This window comes from Bombus huntii, chromosome 10 (genome assembly GCF_024542735.1).
Source record: "Bombus huntii isolate Logan2020A chromosome 10, iyBomHunt1.1, whole genome shotgun sequence".
NCBI lineage: Eukaryota > Metazoa > Arthropoda > Insecta > Hymenoptera > Apidae > Bombus > Bombus huntii.
Genome location: NC_066247.1, coordinates 2,033,491 through 2,050,116, shown reverse-complemented (window position 1 = coordinate 2,050,116; position 16,626 = coordinate 2,033,491). Strand labels below are relative to the sequence as shown.

At 36.9% G+C, this 16,626-nt stretch overlaps 2 protein-coding genes across 3 annotated transcripts in view; one reads left to right on the top strand and one right to left on the bottom strand.

The window, feature by feature from the left end:
• LOC126870727 (suppressor of lurcher protein 1) overlaps positions 1-16,626 on the bottom strand; it is a 527,940-nt gene that overhangs the window by 51,586 nt on the left and 459,728 nt on the right. For both annotated transcript variants that reach the window (XM_050628716.1, XM_050628717.1), the window contains exon 10: positions 1,486-1,676. In XM_050628716.1, coding sequence (XP_050484673.1) covers positions 1,486-1,676 — 191 coding nt within the window. The remainder of the gene's footprint in view (positions 1-1,485; positions 1,677-16,626) is intronic.
• LOC126870746 (uncharacterized) overlaps positions 1-16,626 on the top strand; it is a 118,096-nt gene that overhangs the window by 98,082 nt on the left and 3,388 nt on the right. The gene's annotated exons all lie outside the window — the stretch shown is intronic.

The following is a 16,626-nucleotide window of genomic DNA, read 5'->3' as shown; positions in this document are numbered from 1 at the left end:
AAGAGATGAAAAGAAAAAAAAGAAAAATGAAGAAACGGAGGACGATGTGGAAATAGGAAGAGAAATAGCGGATGGAAAAGGAGTAATGACGCAGGGAAAGAATTTGGCAGAAATGAGTAAAAGTAAAATAAGGGGAAGTTCCCTTTATTCCTCTTGAGAAAAGTCGAGAGCCAAAAAAAAAAAAAAAAAAAAAGAAAGAAAGAAAGGAAGAGATCTATGAAACGTATAAAAAGACGCGGAGGAAAAGAGAGCATAAATAATAGAAGGGATATCGAGGAGAAAAGGTAAAATAAAAATCCTAGAAATTTTTCGAGTCTTACGCTAAATGGTAACTGAACATGCGTATACCTAGTACGTTACCTAGAGATCGAGTTTTGTTCAGATATTAAAAAATATTTCTTCTTCGTTATATATCTCGGTATCGTTGTACTATAAATCCTCACCTAGCCCTCTGTAAAATGGTTTTCCCTGCACATTCAAATCGTTTGGATAAAATGAACGGAGAAATCGTTTCTGGTTTATTTCTCCTGATATTGGACACTCTTCTTTAAAAACCTAAAGCGATAGCTTCATCGTAGACAAACTACAACGGTAACGTTGAAAGTATTCCAGCGGATTAAATTCACACGTAATTTCCACGACAAAAAAAAAAACCTCTCACTCCAGAACTTTAACGTTTCCACAATTTGTACGTAATAACTTTCGACGCGCAAAGATCTTTATTACGTAATACAATTTATCATTAAGAAAAGCAGAAAGAGGAAAATAACACACTTTCTCGGTTCTTTTCCCCTTCGACTTAATTGAATCGTCGCAGCGTGTAAATCAAGTATTATAGACGGAAGAAACGTTTCGTCCTGTTCCGCTTTCGTCGTTTTATAAATGTCGATTTAAACGCGTCAAAGCACCAAGCACTTTTTCTAATGAAACGCTCCTTAATCGTTCTGCTGACGATCGACGAGATTCATTCATGACCTAGTGATGTAACCGACATCATCGTATATCGTTTCTCAATAAATTTAATATTATCGTTGTTTGTGGAACGTGTTCGATCAAACGGATACAAATGACAGTTATTATGAAGCACGATTTCGCGTTAATATTATCTCAAAACTGAATTCGATACACGAATGAGTGACCTATGACGTATCGATAGAATGCACTCGCACGTTCCACATAGAACGCGTTTATTTATTAGGAGTTTGAATAACATTGGACAAATTACTATTGCGTCTGAAATAAATTGAAAATGCGAATTATTTTATCAACAAGGTTATCGTCGGAATTGCGCATACTCAGTTTCAGGCTGTTACAGACAGAATGTAAATTGTCAAACTTCTTTAGGCAAAATTTATCGTGTCTGTGGAAGCATAATTTCGTTGATTCTGTTTTAAAGGGGGATATCAAAGTTACAAGTTTTATCAAGAATTCGGTCATTTCGTCTGCGACGACTCGACAAGAAGAAAGAAGGAACGTGTTACTTACTTTCTATGAAGGAATACACAGCTTTGAAACCTCGTGATTGGCGAGATGATGTGATGCCGTTAAATTCCAAGGAAAGCCGTGGTCCGTTACTCATGATAGGCCGTGCCGCCTTTCCACTGCAAAACGAATCTATCTTCTCCTTCTTCCTGTCTATATGCACGTACGCCACTAATGAATCTACGCCCTCGCATCTGAAATTTACAAGAAACGCGACGTTAAAAATTACACTAAAAAGTGTACCGATACTAGCGACAATTCCCCTTATTTGACATTTCGTTCGTGAAATTTCGTACTGGTAAAAAGTATCTCGACGTATGACGTAGACAAATTTTGTAAATGTATCACGCGCGTTGCATACAACTCGTTAAAACTATTCTTTATTTTTGAACGTACTATTTAATTATACATAAAACATATTAATACTTTATACAGGGTGGTTGGTAACTGGTGGTACAAGCGGAAAGGGGGCGAAAAAAGAAGTCGAAAATATAGAATAAAAATCTTTTTTTTTTATTTTTCCATCGAGACAACGATCTACAGTGAGATCCGTTATAACGAGACGTGATAAAGTGCACGCGTACCCAACGAAAATTCAAAGTCGATTTTCTCGAAAACAAAGCCTCGAACGAAACATTTTTATTCTATATTTTCGACTTCTTTTTTCGCGTAGAATCATCCCCTTTCCGCTTGTACCGCCAGTTACCAACCACCCTGTATAATATAATATCTGTGAAATATTAATTACTGTTTGTTCGTTTATCAGTACTGTAACGAGACACGCGCGTGAAAATTATATGGATAGAATTCGAAAGCACGGTGATCGAATCGTTATCCGACTTCTTAAAGAGCAAATAACGAATAATAGTTGCTCGTTGTTGTTCTATCCAGGAAAATACGCTCATCGTCGATAGTATGATTACATTGGATTATTATTATTAGTAAATGACTGTAGCTTGCGATACATCATCAGGGTAATAGTGTCAACATTCGTTATCATCGATTAACGTAATTGGGTAAATTGTGTATGAGACAGGACGATGATACGAGACAGCGCAGGCTACGCAAAATAGTTCTTGTTTAGTTTTCGCAGAGTGGGAACGACGTATGCGCAAATTAGCATCGTAAAATTGCGACAAACAAACGTTGCAAATTGGATTTGCAAATGTTGTCGACGACATCCGTGAAAAACTTAATTTATGCTATATTTCCTATTTTCCTTAATTGTTGCATACGATATATCTTCTTTCCCGTTTGCTACTTTAACTTGTCTTATTGATCACAAGAATTTACTTTCGAAATATTTGTATACGTCGAACGTTGCATCGAACGAATAGGAAATAAAAAACAGCGATAATTAAAATCTTTTTTGCGAAACCTAATGATGTTAATAAGACAAATTATACGTACAACCGGTCAGAATGTATCTAATTAAAACCATTTTTCTCCATTCTTTTTATCGATAGGTAAACGTAAATTGCACTCGTTAATTGCGAGAAAAGATAGCAGCGTTTCATTAGTCTCAGCGTTCCATGGTCATTTCGATCCTTCGTTTTCATACGTGCAAATTTTATTGCCTCGATAATTAATGTTATTAATAAACAAGAACACGATTTGATCAACGTAGAAATACGTCTGCGTACGAATTACGCGTCACTGTTATTTTTAACCTTACAAATTCTTATACCTGTATTATATCTATGTGTATTATTACGTGCTATCTAATTCCAGCTTAGAGGATCTGAAATTTTAATTAGATCTCGGATTTTCATCAGCACATTGTAAACTCGTGTACACCGGATTCGAACAGATCTGATCAGTAATGGGTTTTAGGACTTGTGGCAACGGCTTCCCCAAAATTAGGAACATGCACAGCCATCCTAAATTGCGTGCTCGTACACTCCACGTAATACCAGTTTGCGGAAAGCATTTAGGAATTAAGAAAGCTTCCACTTTGTTTCCTTTGTGTTCGCGCTTAAACACCTTTCAGCAAGTTTTCGCGAAGACTGCGAAAGTTTTCTTTGTACATAACGATTATCACTGAAAACGTGCGTGAATTTTGCCAGAGAAATTGCAGATCTTAATTACAATGTGTTTGGAATTCATTAGGATATACCTGTTTAGATTTCAAACAGTATCCACGGCATTAAACAGCTTTGAGTGGTTTGTATATCTATGTACTCATGCGTCGCATTCACGTTTTACTATGCAGATCATAAATCAAATTGACGTTGTCTCCTTAAATATGTTAAGCACAATCCGAGTTCGTAGGTGTTTGGAGGCTTACGGAGAATTAAATAAATGTGGCAAATCGTTAATAGATTGCGAATGATCGTGCATTTATGGGACGCTTAGAAATACACAGAGTGCGCACGATGCACAAGGATTATGAAATATTCGATGTAGCATTCATCGCGATATCGGTCCAATCGTTAGGGACCTATTAATTGGAAACTACTCTATACCCAAAATATTTATTTATTTCGCGATATTTGGGACAAAGCAAATACCAATTTCAAAGGAACATTCAATGAAAATCTCCGCGATAAAGATCAAACTTTCCCTCCTTTCTGGCAGACGTATCGTTATTTAGCAAAATCGTTAATAACCACATAGACGCGTTTAGCGTGACGTTAAAACCTATATACTATATATTAAAAAAAAAAAAACAGGGAAAATAGTTAGGTTTGTAATACTATAAATTTACAGAAATATCCGCAGTCTGTTTGTCACGTTGAATTTTAAACGAAATCCATTTAACTATCTCAACTGTGTGATCATCGAGGCACCGAGAACAGAACCAATCTGTTACCGTTTAATTAATAAAGTTGGACCTTTCGTACGTTTGGAATACGGTTACCGTGTGCCAGGAAACTGCCGATTTCGAAGAGAAATACTCACACCTTCGCGTCGAAACAACCGTAAACCGGTGTAATATTTTAAAGTACTCGGCTTGAGCGCCGTATACAAATTGCTTTTCGATACGTTGCCGAAACAGGCCAGTGGCGTTGTTCGATCGATCTTTTTCATATGTATTGGCAGTGCCACGTTTTGCTTTCCTCGCATTCGCATAAATGCAGAGTCTATCGTAAAACGCTGGACATCGCTTTAGGGCACTGGCAACACAAATACGGTAAAACGATACAAATAAACGGATATTCTAGTTCGATTTATTTCTACGTTACCGTTGCTCTCTAGAGTATTGTTAATTAAACAATGTCGGGTAATGAATTCTATTTAGCTAGCTGATACTGTTTCCTGGCAATCTTATACACCGATATCTACACGAAAATCGTTCCCATCTATGTGTGTGCATATCATTGTAATATAATCTTTATACTTGAAATATGTTTCTAGCGAAAAAAGTGGATATAGTCCAATCTCTATAAAGACACGTCTATAAGACTATAATTTTGCTCGTATCCTTTTGATATTTACAATTATCCTATAAAGTGTTTTGTCATATGTATACTTGTTCTTCAAACGCAAAAAGACTTAGCGAAAGATGCGTTCTATTTATTGTTTCCACGATAAATTTTCCTATCTCGATCTCAACAACTATTTTTCAATGAAACGCGCAATAGTGGCTCACGAAGGTATTCGAACATCTGTAGATACCTTTTATGAATATATTACGCTCCATTGGAAACTTCTACCGTGGTTTCATTCCGTTTCATCTTCGTCGAATGCAAGATCTGCGTTACACTTTTGTTCGATCGCATAAACTTCTTGAAGACATCGATTGCTACATTGCCATCGGAACGGAGTATCGATAAAAATGATTTCGTAATGAAAATCGATGTTAAGAGAGGAATTTATAAATCTACGTCAATTAACCTTCGTCTCGTGTCGTCTTCGACGTTTTAAATCTCAAGATTCCCGAATCATCTCTCTTCGACATTCCATGTAAACTAACTGTCAACTTAACTTAATCACACTATCCAAACATTTGCACGATAGTTCCCTGGATTTGCAATAATCAAGCGACGCGCTGACGAAAATCACGTCGCGAACACATCGGCTGTTTAATATTAATTTATCGTCGAACATCGTCGGCGAATTCGTTAAACGAAACGACCGAACGAGAAACGATACGGGTACAGCCAGTATTTGAGTCATATTCTGAGAAGTCGCTAAACTTTCGAATGCCACCCGGATCGCTGAACCGACTATAATAAGTATGAATGTTGCGCAATGCCCTGCGTCCTGGCAAAAACGACGATACAAAAGATATATAACTTCTTTTAGAGAGTAACGGTGGATTTATCATGCCGTTAGAAGCAACGTATTCAAAGATATATATCGCCTTGCTGCAAGTATCTCTGTGTTTTTCTCTCTTTTAACGATACGATTTGAATCGTACGAAATGAATGTCAGGGGTGCATTAATAACGAACGTTAAATTAAAGACGAAGAATCGAAGTAATTTCACTGCAAGTTAATCGTTTCGTCTTCTTTTCTTTCTCGTTGTTTCGTCAGTTACGCCTGGTGAATATTAGGATACTGGTTTGTTTCGGATATGATTGATCGGAGATTATCGTAATATCGAATATACGACTTGAAACGAGATAAGAATATTTCAAATATAATCTTTCCTAAGGGATAATGTATCGTCGATTTCTTCTCTACGTATCGAGAAACAATTATTTACTCGCGATCGGTTGCAATTGTAATCTAACAGCCTGAGAATTCAAGGTAAAAATTCGCCATTCGATAATAGCACTCGGATAAAATTCTAGGCAAAAGATCACGCGCTCGAGAAATTCCAGTACGTCCGTTTTAACGAAGAAGCAACACGATCGATAAGTATCTGCTGTAAATTACAGCGAACCTTCGATGCTCCAAATTGTTCGTATCTCCGAGTCACGCGTTAGCGTATATCCACGAAAGTCTGTAACTTAAAAGATACAGCGCTATGTAGAAAGCGAACGGGAAGAAAACGTAGAATGAAATTGTCTGTTCGTTGAATTATCCGATGCTTTGTTTTTTTTCTTCGTTTAATAAAATCTGATTCTCTGATTTCAATATATGATTGCTTGAGATAAATTTAAAGGCAAAGATTAGACTAAAGGGTTGCATTTGAAGTATGTTTTATATTTTGTGCACTTGTAATAATTTGGAATTATGCAAATACTTATGAATGATAGTAATAAAGCCGTTGTCATTTGAATCCAGATAACTGTTAAGAGTAAAGTCATGGTATATTTGAATTACGATAATTATAACGAACGAAATCATTGCTATTTGAATTACGACGAATACAAAGAATAAAACCATTGTACTATTTGAATCAGCTCGAACACAGAGAATAAAACCGTTGTCATTTGAATTACGACGAATACAAAGAATAAAACCATTGCAATTTGAATTACGGTGATTCTAAGGAATAAAGCCGTTGCCATTTGAATTACGATAACTGTTAAGAATAAAGTCATGGTATATTTGAATCACGATAATTGTTAAGAATAAAGTCATGGTATATTTGAATTACAATAATTGTAATGAAAAAAAAAAACGTTGCTGTTTGAATTACGACGAATACAAAGAATAAGACCATTGCCATTTGAATTATGGTGATTCTAAGGAATAAAGCCGTTGCTATTTGAATTACGATGATTCTAGTGAATAAAGCCATTGCCATTTGAATTACGATAACTGTTAAGAATCAAGTCATGGTATATTTGAATTACAATAATTATAATGAAAAAAAAACATTGCTGTTTGAATTACGACGGATACAAAGAATAAAACCGTTGTACTATTTGAATCAGCACGATCACAGAGAATAAAACCGTTGTCATTTGAATTACGACGAATACAAAGAATAAGACCATTGCCACTTGAATTACGGTGATTCTAAGGAATAAAGTCGTTGCTATTTGAATTACGATGATTCTAGTGAATAAAGCCATTGCCATTTGAATTACGATAACTGTTAAGAATAAAGTCATGGTATATTTGAATTACAATAATTATAATGAAAAAAAACATTGCTGTTTGAATTACGACGGATACAAAGAATAAAACCGTTGTCATTTGAATTACGGCGGATACAAAGAATAAGACCATTGCCACTTGAATTACGGTGATTCTAAGGAATAAAGTCGTTGCTATTTGAATTACGATGATTCTAGTGAATAAAGCCATTGCCATTTGAATTACGATAACTGTTAAGAATAAAGTCATGGTATATTTTAATTACGATAATTATAATGAAAAAAAAACATTGCTGTTTGAATTACGACAAATACAAAGAATAAAACCATTGCCATTTGAAATACGACGATTCTAAGGAATAAAGCCGTTGTTATTTGAATACCGATAACTGTTAAGAGTAAGGTCACGGTATAGTTGAATTACGATAATTATGATCGAAATCACTGCTATTTGAATTACAACGATTACAGATAATAAAACCATTGCCGTTTGAATTACGATGATTCTAACGAGCGGAACCATTGCTATTTGAATTACGGTGATTATAAAGAACAAAGATTCTGAATTCTACTATTAATATACATTTTACGAAAAAGAAGCACGTCTGAAATATAGTAGGTACGCGGAGGCAATGTTTTCTATCCTTTCTTTCTGTCTGGTCGAATCGTTTCTCGTTCGCTTATTCATACTGATCCACGATTCTCCGGCACGCAGGGCGGCTCGCACGTCAGCAGCGCGTGGCGTAAAACATATTCAATGGAGAAACTTTTCATTTCCACATACAAAAGGAAGCCTCACCTGAGGGACCACCTTGTATTTCCATTCGCTACTGATTTCACGTCCCGTTAGAAGTCAAGTTGTATTTTCCCTAGCACGATGGCCACGTGCACGCGGTTCAACACAACGCACAGCACGTCTACTGTCCAATTTCATATTCAACGCCCCCGACATTACCACCTTAACTTCAGGCAATAACTCGGCCCAGACCTGACACTCTTCAATCGCGACTTTCGTTTTCGTCCTGGACGCGCTACGATCCCAAAATTCCACCGTTTCTCCGTTTCTTCCGACTAACCACGCTTCCTCGGACCTGGTTCCCTCATTACCCCTTTTTTTCCCCACTTCCTGTTCACCATCTTCTCTACTCCCTGTTCGTCGTGCGTTTTTTCGCCACGAGAAATATTGCGCTCTTGATACCGGACGTTCTTTCAAGGCTCTCGCGTTCAAGAACTTAGTTTGAAAATTAATGGAGAGTTTTTTTCGGCCGTAAGTGTAACGCAGCGAAAATTGTGGACGAAATAAACGGAAGTTTCGGGGCTGTGCGAAACGCTGAAGGCCGGGCAGAGCGGGGTTATTTGTTTTTGAAGTTGAAATTTCCCGGTTCAGATTGCGCTCGTGCGAGAAAAAAAAATACTCTCTGCATATCAGAGTTTTTGGAAAACGTAGCCTACTTTGAAACAGACGAAGTTTACAACCGCATTGCGGATAATTATTGACTCACCCTTGGTGCGTATGTATTTATAGTGATATTTATATTAATATACATTTATGTCTATTCCATCGTTGTGAAATCTTCAGCGAAGACGATACCGATACCGATTGGAGATGATATCGATATCGATACCTTCGTCTGTTTTAAATTGTCTGCTTCGTTTCGCTCTACTGCGAGATCTTCCCTTTATTACGAGTGAATCTTATGTATTACTCGGCATTAGGATCCCTGACAGTGGACAAGTCTGATTTATACTCGGATTGTTCCATAGCTTGTTTTCAAGTATCGTTATTTAGCACGACAGTTCGATTTCCACAAGTGTTATATTTCCTACTGTCAAAAACCATTTTATTAATGTAATATCAAAAGAAAATTGGAGGTATACGCTGGGTCTATGATGTATTTAAATTCGAGTTGTCTCGGGATAGTATAAGTTGTAAATTTAAGGTATAAACTAAGAATCGTAAGAGTTTTTTATTTACAAGTACTTTACAATCAATTCTCGCATTGAGAATTTTGAGTAAGTTTCTCTGGCGTGGCGCAGCGACATGGCTAATTATTTATAACAAGTTGATACACTTATTAACTCATTGTAAGTAAATATACTTTATAAATAATAATATTATAAATACGTAAATATTACTTGTTAGAAATATCTAGCCGAATCTAGTGCTTAGGTCTAACGGGTAGCGTTTTCTTAGCCTGCGGATCTGGTCCGACGTATCAAGTAATTTAGTAATTAGGGGTTTTCGATGTTTGTCAACTCCTTTGATATATCTATTACTACATTTTGTTATTTCAAGAATCGTAAGAGTGCTGGCGAAGAGAGAAAGAGGGAGAGAGTGTAAGCAAGAGGGTATGCCTTGGCGACGTCAAAGCTAAATGGGTAAAGGAGTGGGAGAAGGGTGCGAGGGTCGAGGGTCAGCATTTTTTGACCTGGGAAGACAGAAGTTGCGAGCCGAGTGTGAGACTAAGACATTGTAGTCAGTTTTTGCTTTGGGTACTGCTTGTTAAAATAAAACTAAATTTCTCTTCAAATAGAACATCCTTTCTTGTCCTTACTCTAGACCATTTAGGATACTACATGTATGTCGGGTTCACGTTATGATTAGGGTTAGGGGCGTGAAACGAATCTTCGTTTGGATTAGACATTGCTGTTATGCAATAGAGAAAATATTGACTAGACAAATACGATTATTAATACAAGTGTGGATATTGCAGAATTGACAAGTAACCGCGGCGATTAGACATCGATGACAATGGTCTTAGGTTCGATAACGAATCCGCGGTCAACTGGATAACAAATGTACTTTTTTTCAAAGTCTAAGTAGGATACGATTTACTTGTCCACGGTACAAGTATTACTAAATTAACTCTTTGTTAGAACGTAGAGTATTCACTGATCGTAAAGACGCCATGTAATTCGCTAATGAAAGAGAGAATAACTTTCCGTCACGATGATGCTGCAGAGGAAAACTATGATTTGTGTCTAAGGACACGAGATCATCGGATTCGTCGAGAAAAGCCTTCGTTCGGAAAGTGAGGGAAATGGACGTTCCTGTTAATTGGTTAATTTCCATGTTGGTGTTTGAGGAAGGCTCCGGTGTTCTTTCATCTCCGACATATACATACTACAATAAATGCAATGTATATATATAATATAGTATAGTATATTATATATATATCGATCAGGTGCAAGTATATTAAATTTCATATCGTTTGGTATTACTTTTATCGCTACAAACATTTAGTATACGATGAAGATGAAACGCGGAACCTGTAAAAAAAAGACGTTTCGTTGGAAAATAAAGTTAGGTAAGTAGAAATACTTTTTATAGCCACTGTTTACTACGTCTCACAAGTACAGCAAATCCATATCCGGACCAATATTATTCGAATACTCTAATATCCGAACGTTCTATTATCCCATGGCAACGTTTTTCTTTCAATATATGCTCGTGGGTCGTGTTAGAGGCACATCATTTCCGTTTCCCGGCCTTACAATCTGACACTTTACGGGTCAGCATTACGGGCGAAATGCGGAATTTTTTAGCGGCGAAGTAGTCGCACGAATGGACCGATATAAAGAATATTATTGCGTGTGCATTCGTGTAACATTATGTGCTCGGCCGGTCGTGTGTAGCGATATGAATGTATTTGGAATGAATGCATCTAGCGAACGTTGGGGCGCGTGTGACGCTCGAGGAAAATTTCGACCAATCCACTCGGATGATTGGAAGGAAACTGGCCAGGAAAATCAGATGTCGGTTGCGGCCGCCTCGCCACCGTTTCTATTCACTGCATTTGAATGCCTGGCCACGCTGTGTGCATACTGAAATACGTATAATGTGAAACAAGGGTATTGCAGATTTATTTCTACCGAAAACTTTTCCTTACGCGTGCTTTTCTTCTCGACAAATCTTTCGCGCGAGCATTCTTTCACGTTACGAATGTGATTTTGTTTTATATAATTTTATCGAGTACGCGGTGACAAGTAACGGAGAAACGTGGCCGTTCTTAAGTGTCGGAACATCCGTAAATCCCACGTAAGATGCGATAATTGACTCAGATTACTGGGAAAACCATTAGTCGATTCAAATTGTGTGTTCATGCGAGGCAACGATTTAGAATACGTAGAAATAATTTGTACAAGTTCTTTGCGGGAGTTGGTAACGATAAGGTCCGTGAGCGAGTCTTTCACGGACGTACCATGTCATTGATTTATCACTTTAATGTAGCAATTTGTAATAAAGTACCTACAATAGTAATTCGAAAGTAATATCGAGCTTTAGTAAACTCCGTTCTGCAAATGTAACAATGAAATTCAGTAGAATTTTTAACAAATCCTGCACCGTACTACGACGTTGATTCTAGAAATATTCCACGAGAGTTATTGGAAGTTGGGTAATAAATAACAGGAATGTATACAGTTGTAATCTCGGTCTCTGGTCTTCTTTTTTAAACAACTCAGATATTTCTCTGATAAAAATCCTTTCTTATCGAACGCGTGGATTTTAATCAATGACCTGTCACACAATCCTGCTACCTGTGATTTTACGTAAAAGCATACAACGAAAATATATCGTGGCATTTTTCCACAGATAGATTCGTGTCTGAGTATATCAATATTGACAATTCATTAAATATGCGGTCTTTGTTTCAGTGTATGGTTTTATCATTCGTACCTTCGTTTAATGGATATTACCACAAACTACGTACTTTGCTCGCAGCTCGTTTTTGTCCGTTAAATAATAAAAGATGGAGAACGAAATGGTTTCATGGTTAAAAATTATTTATTTTTAATGCAAATATTGCCCACGGTGTTTTGTATTTGGTTTATAAAGTGAATTTATCTTGTTGATTATTCAGAGTGATAAAAGAAGATATTTCAATGTTCAGGCATGTGGAAAAAATATTTAACTCTTCGACGGTGTAGTAAAATAACGAAGAATTCATGGCGAATAATATAGAAAAAGATAGAAAAAGATAAACACTTCCGATATTTTATGAGAAATAAATATCATCGTACGTAACGTAATTGTTAACATTTATTTTCAATAAGAGGTGCATTGTACCGAATACGATGCAGAGAGAATTACGTACGAAATCAAACATTCCTAAATGAAAAAAAGTAAAATATTTTATATTTTCCTTGGTAAGGCTGTAAGTATCTAAACATTTAGAATCTTTATTTTTCTCCACCTATGTACGTAACTTTTGTGACAATTTCCCGAAATATCTTGCATTGTCAAAAGTTTCTATCGGATAATAATTGAAAATATGTTGCAGTGCTTCAGAATATCTGATACGCTTGTTGGATCGATCGTAAAAGCGCAATATCTTGACTATCACAGCCTGCGAACCTATCAATATAGAACCGCAATAACTCATCTGTGTACGTCGACGAGATTATAATCACAGACTCAGGAAAGAAGAAATATTCTTCCATATATTGCGCATATTTGAAAACAAAGTGGCAAGGCATAAAATATAAATGAAAATATAAAGTATAAAATATACTACGAAATATAGAAATACAACATATAGGAATATAACATAAAACTTAGTTACGTGGAGATAAAAATGAGAATCGTTTGCAACAATTTTTCCAGCAATAAATAACAATTTTCGAGTAAAATTATGCTTTTGTTTTATTGGTCATTTTTCATTATTCGGTATAACAAGCTGGAATTGTAGTACGTACGAATGAGTACGTATTAGTTTTCATTGATATTTATTAAACCAAGCTATAAGTAAAATCACGCACGTATAACTGCGCATATTCTCTCCATTTGTATCAGCAATTTGTTCAGAAACGAAGCTTCATACGGGGGAAAAAAGGTTATTCTATATTTTCGTTTTACCTTTGCCAGATAAAATTACTGCTTTTCGGATTTTTTACCTCCAGCTGTCCCATGTTTTATTGGCTTTGAAGACACAATCTATTTTATATGAATTCGTTGAGCGTCGAGCAATAAATATTATAACCGTGATATTTTTCATTTCCTAAAATAAAATATTCCATCGAAATATCGGGGAATTCTTATTATTTGAATTAAAAACTCGTTAAAGGAAATAACGTTTAATTTTTCTACCGAAATCGGGTGGAAGATACGATTGGAAAAGTAATTACTCGTTTCATAAATGTAGTTCGAAAGAGTGACGTAGATAATTTGTAGAAATTTTTGTTGTCCGAGAAAATCGACTTTGAAGATTTGTCACGTTCACCGACAGATTTCGATTAACCTGGCCCTCTTTTCGCTATTCCTTAGACACGCTGCCTTTCTTTGTCTCTTTTAATATTTCCAGCTGCGTAATTTATTTTCTGCTACGGTCGGCGATTCCAACTTGCAGCGAGCAGGAGCCAGCTAAAATCTTCGATTTACCGAAGTTTAGACTTCCGAGTAAAAGAGGTTTAACAAATGAAAATTCGACACAGAGAAGCTTTGTACGAATCCACAATTATATTCCCCTTCTCGGGAACTTTTAGTATATTTTAAGCTTTCCCTTCGAACTCGTTTCATGCAACGCAAATAAATGCAAAAGTTAAAGATGCGGGGAACGATAGGAATTACGCGTTCGACCGACGAAAAACGATTAACTTTAACGTTAACGACAGCCTGTGTCGTTTTATATTTGTCTTCTTATCCGTTATCCGAGACAATCCTAACAGGTGGAAGAGAGAAGGCGACATCGAATAATTGGTTTCTCGCATCTTGTGACATATAGCCTAGCTATAGGTACATTTGGAGTCGCAGAGGAAGCGGCGATAGAAGTTGGAGTTATGGGGGTAAAGTTCGACTTGCAGTGGCTATTCGAAGCTCGAGTTACAAAGATAAAATAATGTATCTGGACACGTGGCAAATAATTCGAGTTAAAGTAAGTTTTATTACAACTTCTAGAGATTTTCGCTTTGAAACCGAGAAGAACGAACAAAATTCTAGTCTTATAAAAGTTTTCGAGTTACGGAGGCTCGAGTTAGCGAGGTTTCATTGTATTTCATTGTTATTTTCCGCCAAATTAACCTTTTAGATACGTTGCACCACTATAGTGGCTTTCGCGGATATCATCTTACGTTACGAAGCGCCACTATAGTGGCTCACTCTACTACTCATTCGCTCACCCTTTGAATTAAACGATCTTTTTCGTCCGTCTCGCTTCACATTTTTCTTATCCTTGCAACGTTCTATAACAATGTTAACAACATAGTTTGTTTTTGATACGACAGTGTCAGATATCAATTGCTGCTTTCCCTTGAAATAAATATACCGATATTAGATGCTCCTTTTAACATGCCGATTCGTATCCTTATAATTTTGTAGGATCCTCAAGCTGAAAATATCGCTTCAAAATAGAAAACGAAGAGCAATTTGAAAAACACTATCGAGCTATGAGCGTGAAAATTGTGACGTGGGTCTATGTGTCGTACCGGGCTTTAAAATATATCGCACTCAATTGTATTATTAATTATTAAATGTAAATTATTAAAGTTAAAGTATATGCGTCATATATTTAAAAAAAATGATAACTTAATTATCAAAAACTTCATTCCAACGTGCTTGCGTAGAGAACAGCATTATCCGTTACGCGTAATTCGCGTCAGAGAAACAGCTCCGCACAAAGTTGATATTTCCGCCACCATAGAAAATAGACTCGAAAGAATCGCGTCGATATCGGCAGAATTTTTCCAGCCGTCTTATACCTGAAGATTGATAATAATAATTGGAATAATTCGTCTTCTTTAGTAGGTGAAGCAAAGTGTACGTAATAATGAGAGCAAGCTTATAAATAATTCATACAGTGATATAAACGAAGTGAATTATTATCACGCTATCCTCAACGCCAACTAGGATAATGAATTACAGAATTAAAGATGAGTCACGAATACTCAAATTAAATAACCACGAACCTTCCTCTTGTTTTGCTAATTTCGCCCATAAAATTATTATTTCTTCTTCGTCGCAACATGGTTAACATCGAACGCGGCACGTACACAAGCACGAACGTTTCTTTGAAAAATTATTCAGTTCTGTGACTCGTTAATTTACTAGAGAGAGTCGTGTAACTAGAATTGTATTTATCGAATGGTTCTACGATGGACGAAAATACGGAGGAAATATAGTTAAAGAGGGTAAACACGTCGCTCGATTCGTATTCTGTGCAATGCGACGGTATGCAACGCCATGCATCCTGTGCAACGTTGCTCGTTCAAATTTCCTATAAAGACATAAAAATCCGCTGTTTAGTAATCTTATATTTCAATTGAAAATCGCTTTAGAGAATATCCGACTCAAGTTGTGATATAATTTTCCATATTATATCGCAAGTTATGGCGTCTGTCAAAGGGGCCTGTAATGTACAATGCATTAACGAGTTTGCAACAGCTGCCACGATTATTAACTATCTCGTAACTATATCAACCAAGTTGATATTAAAGCAATTAAGATCGTAACAAAAAGAGAGAGAGAGAGAGAGAGAGACAGAGGGAAGCAGAGAAAAAGATAGAGAGAGATAGATAGATAGAGAGAGAGAGAGAGAGAGACAGACAGACAGACAGACAGACAGACAAGCAGACAGAAAGAGAGTAATGAAAGAGAAGAACTCGGCGATTCTTTTTTGCCAGCGGTACGATCGATTCGATTTATTTCGTTGAAGTTGTTCTCGTTCTTTGCCAACGTCGGGTCGTATCGGTTCGTTGCCACGAACGATGTTGTTACACGCGATTATCTCGATTTTCCTGAAATGCAACCGGGAACAATTACATAGCCAGAGAAACATTACTCGAGTGACCGCACGATGAAACGTGCCAGCGGCAATTAAACTGCGTTTAAGGCCAGGCACGTGGAAAATGAACGAGGGGATGACCGATCGCAATTGCTGTTGTCAGGAAAGCATTGTTGTAGGCAGATTCCCCGAATACCATCCTCCGGTTGAGTATCTCCTTCCCGATCGGCGTTTCTCGTTCGCTTGCTTGCGAAGCTCTGCGAAGCTCGTCTCACGATTTACCTTTCACAGCTCTACACACGGCGGACGCTCTCTTTTCCATTCCACGAGCACAATGGATCGTGAATCTTCGGCAGATCGGTCAAGATGTCGAGCGAGGAAATCTTGCGTCGAACTTAAATCAGATCGTAGAATACGGTAAATAAGATGACGTTGCGCGCGTCCTTTTTCGCTGCAATTGTACCTCCTTCGATGGCTATCGTCCTCTCTCAA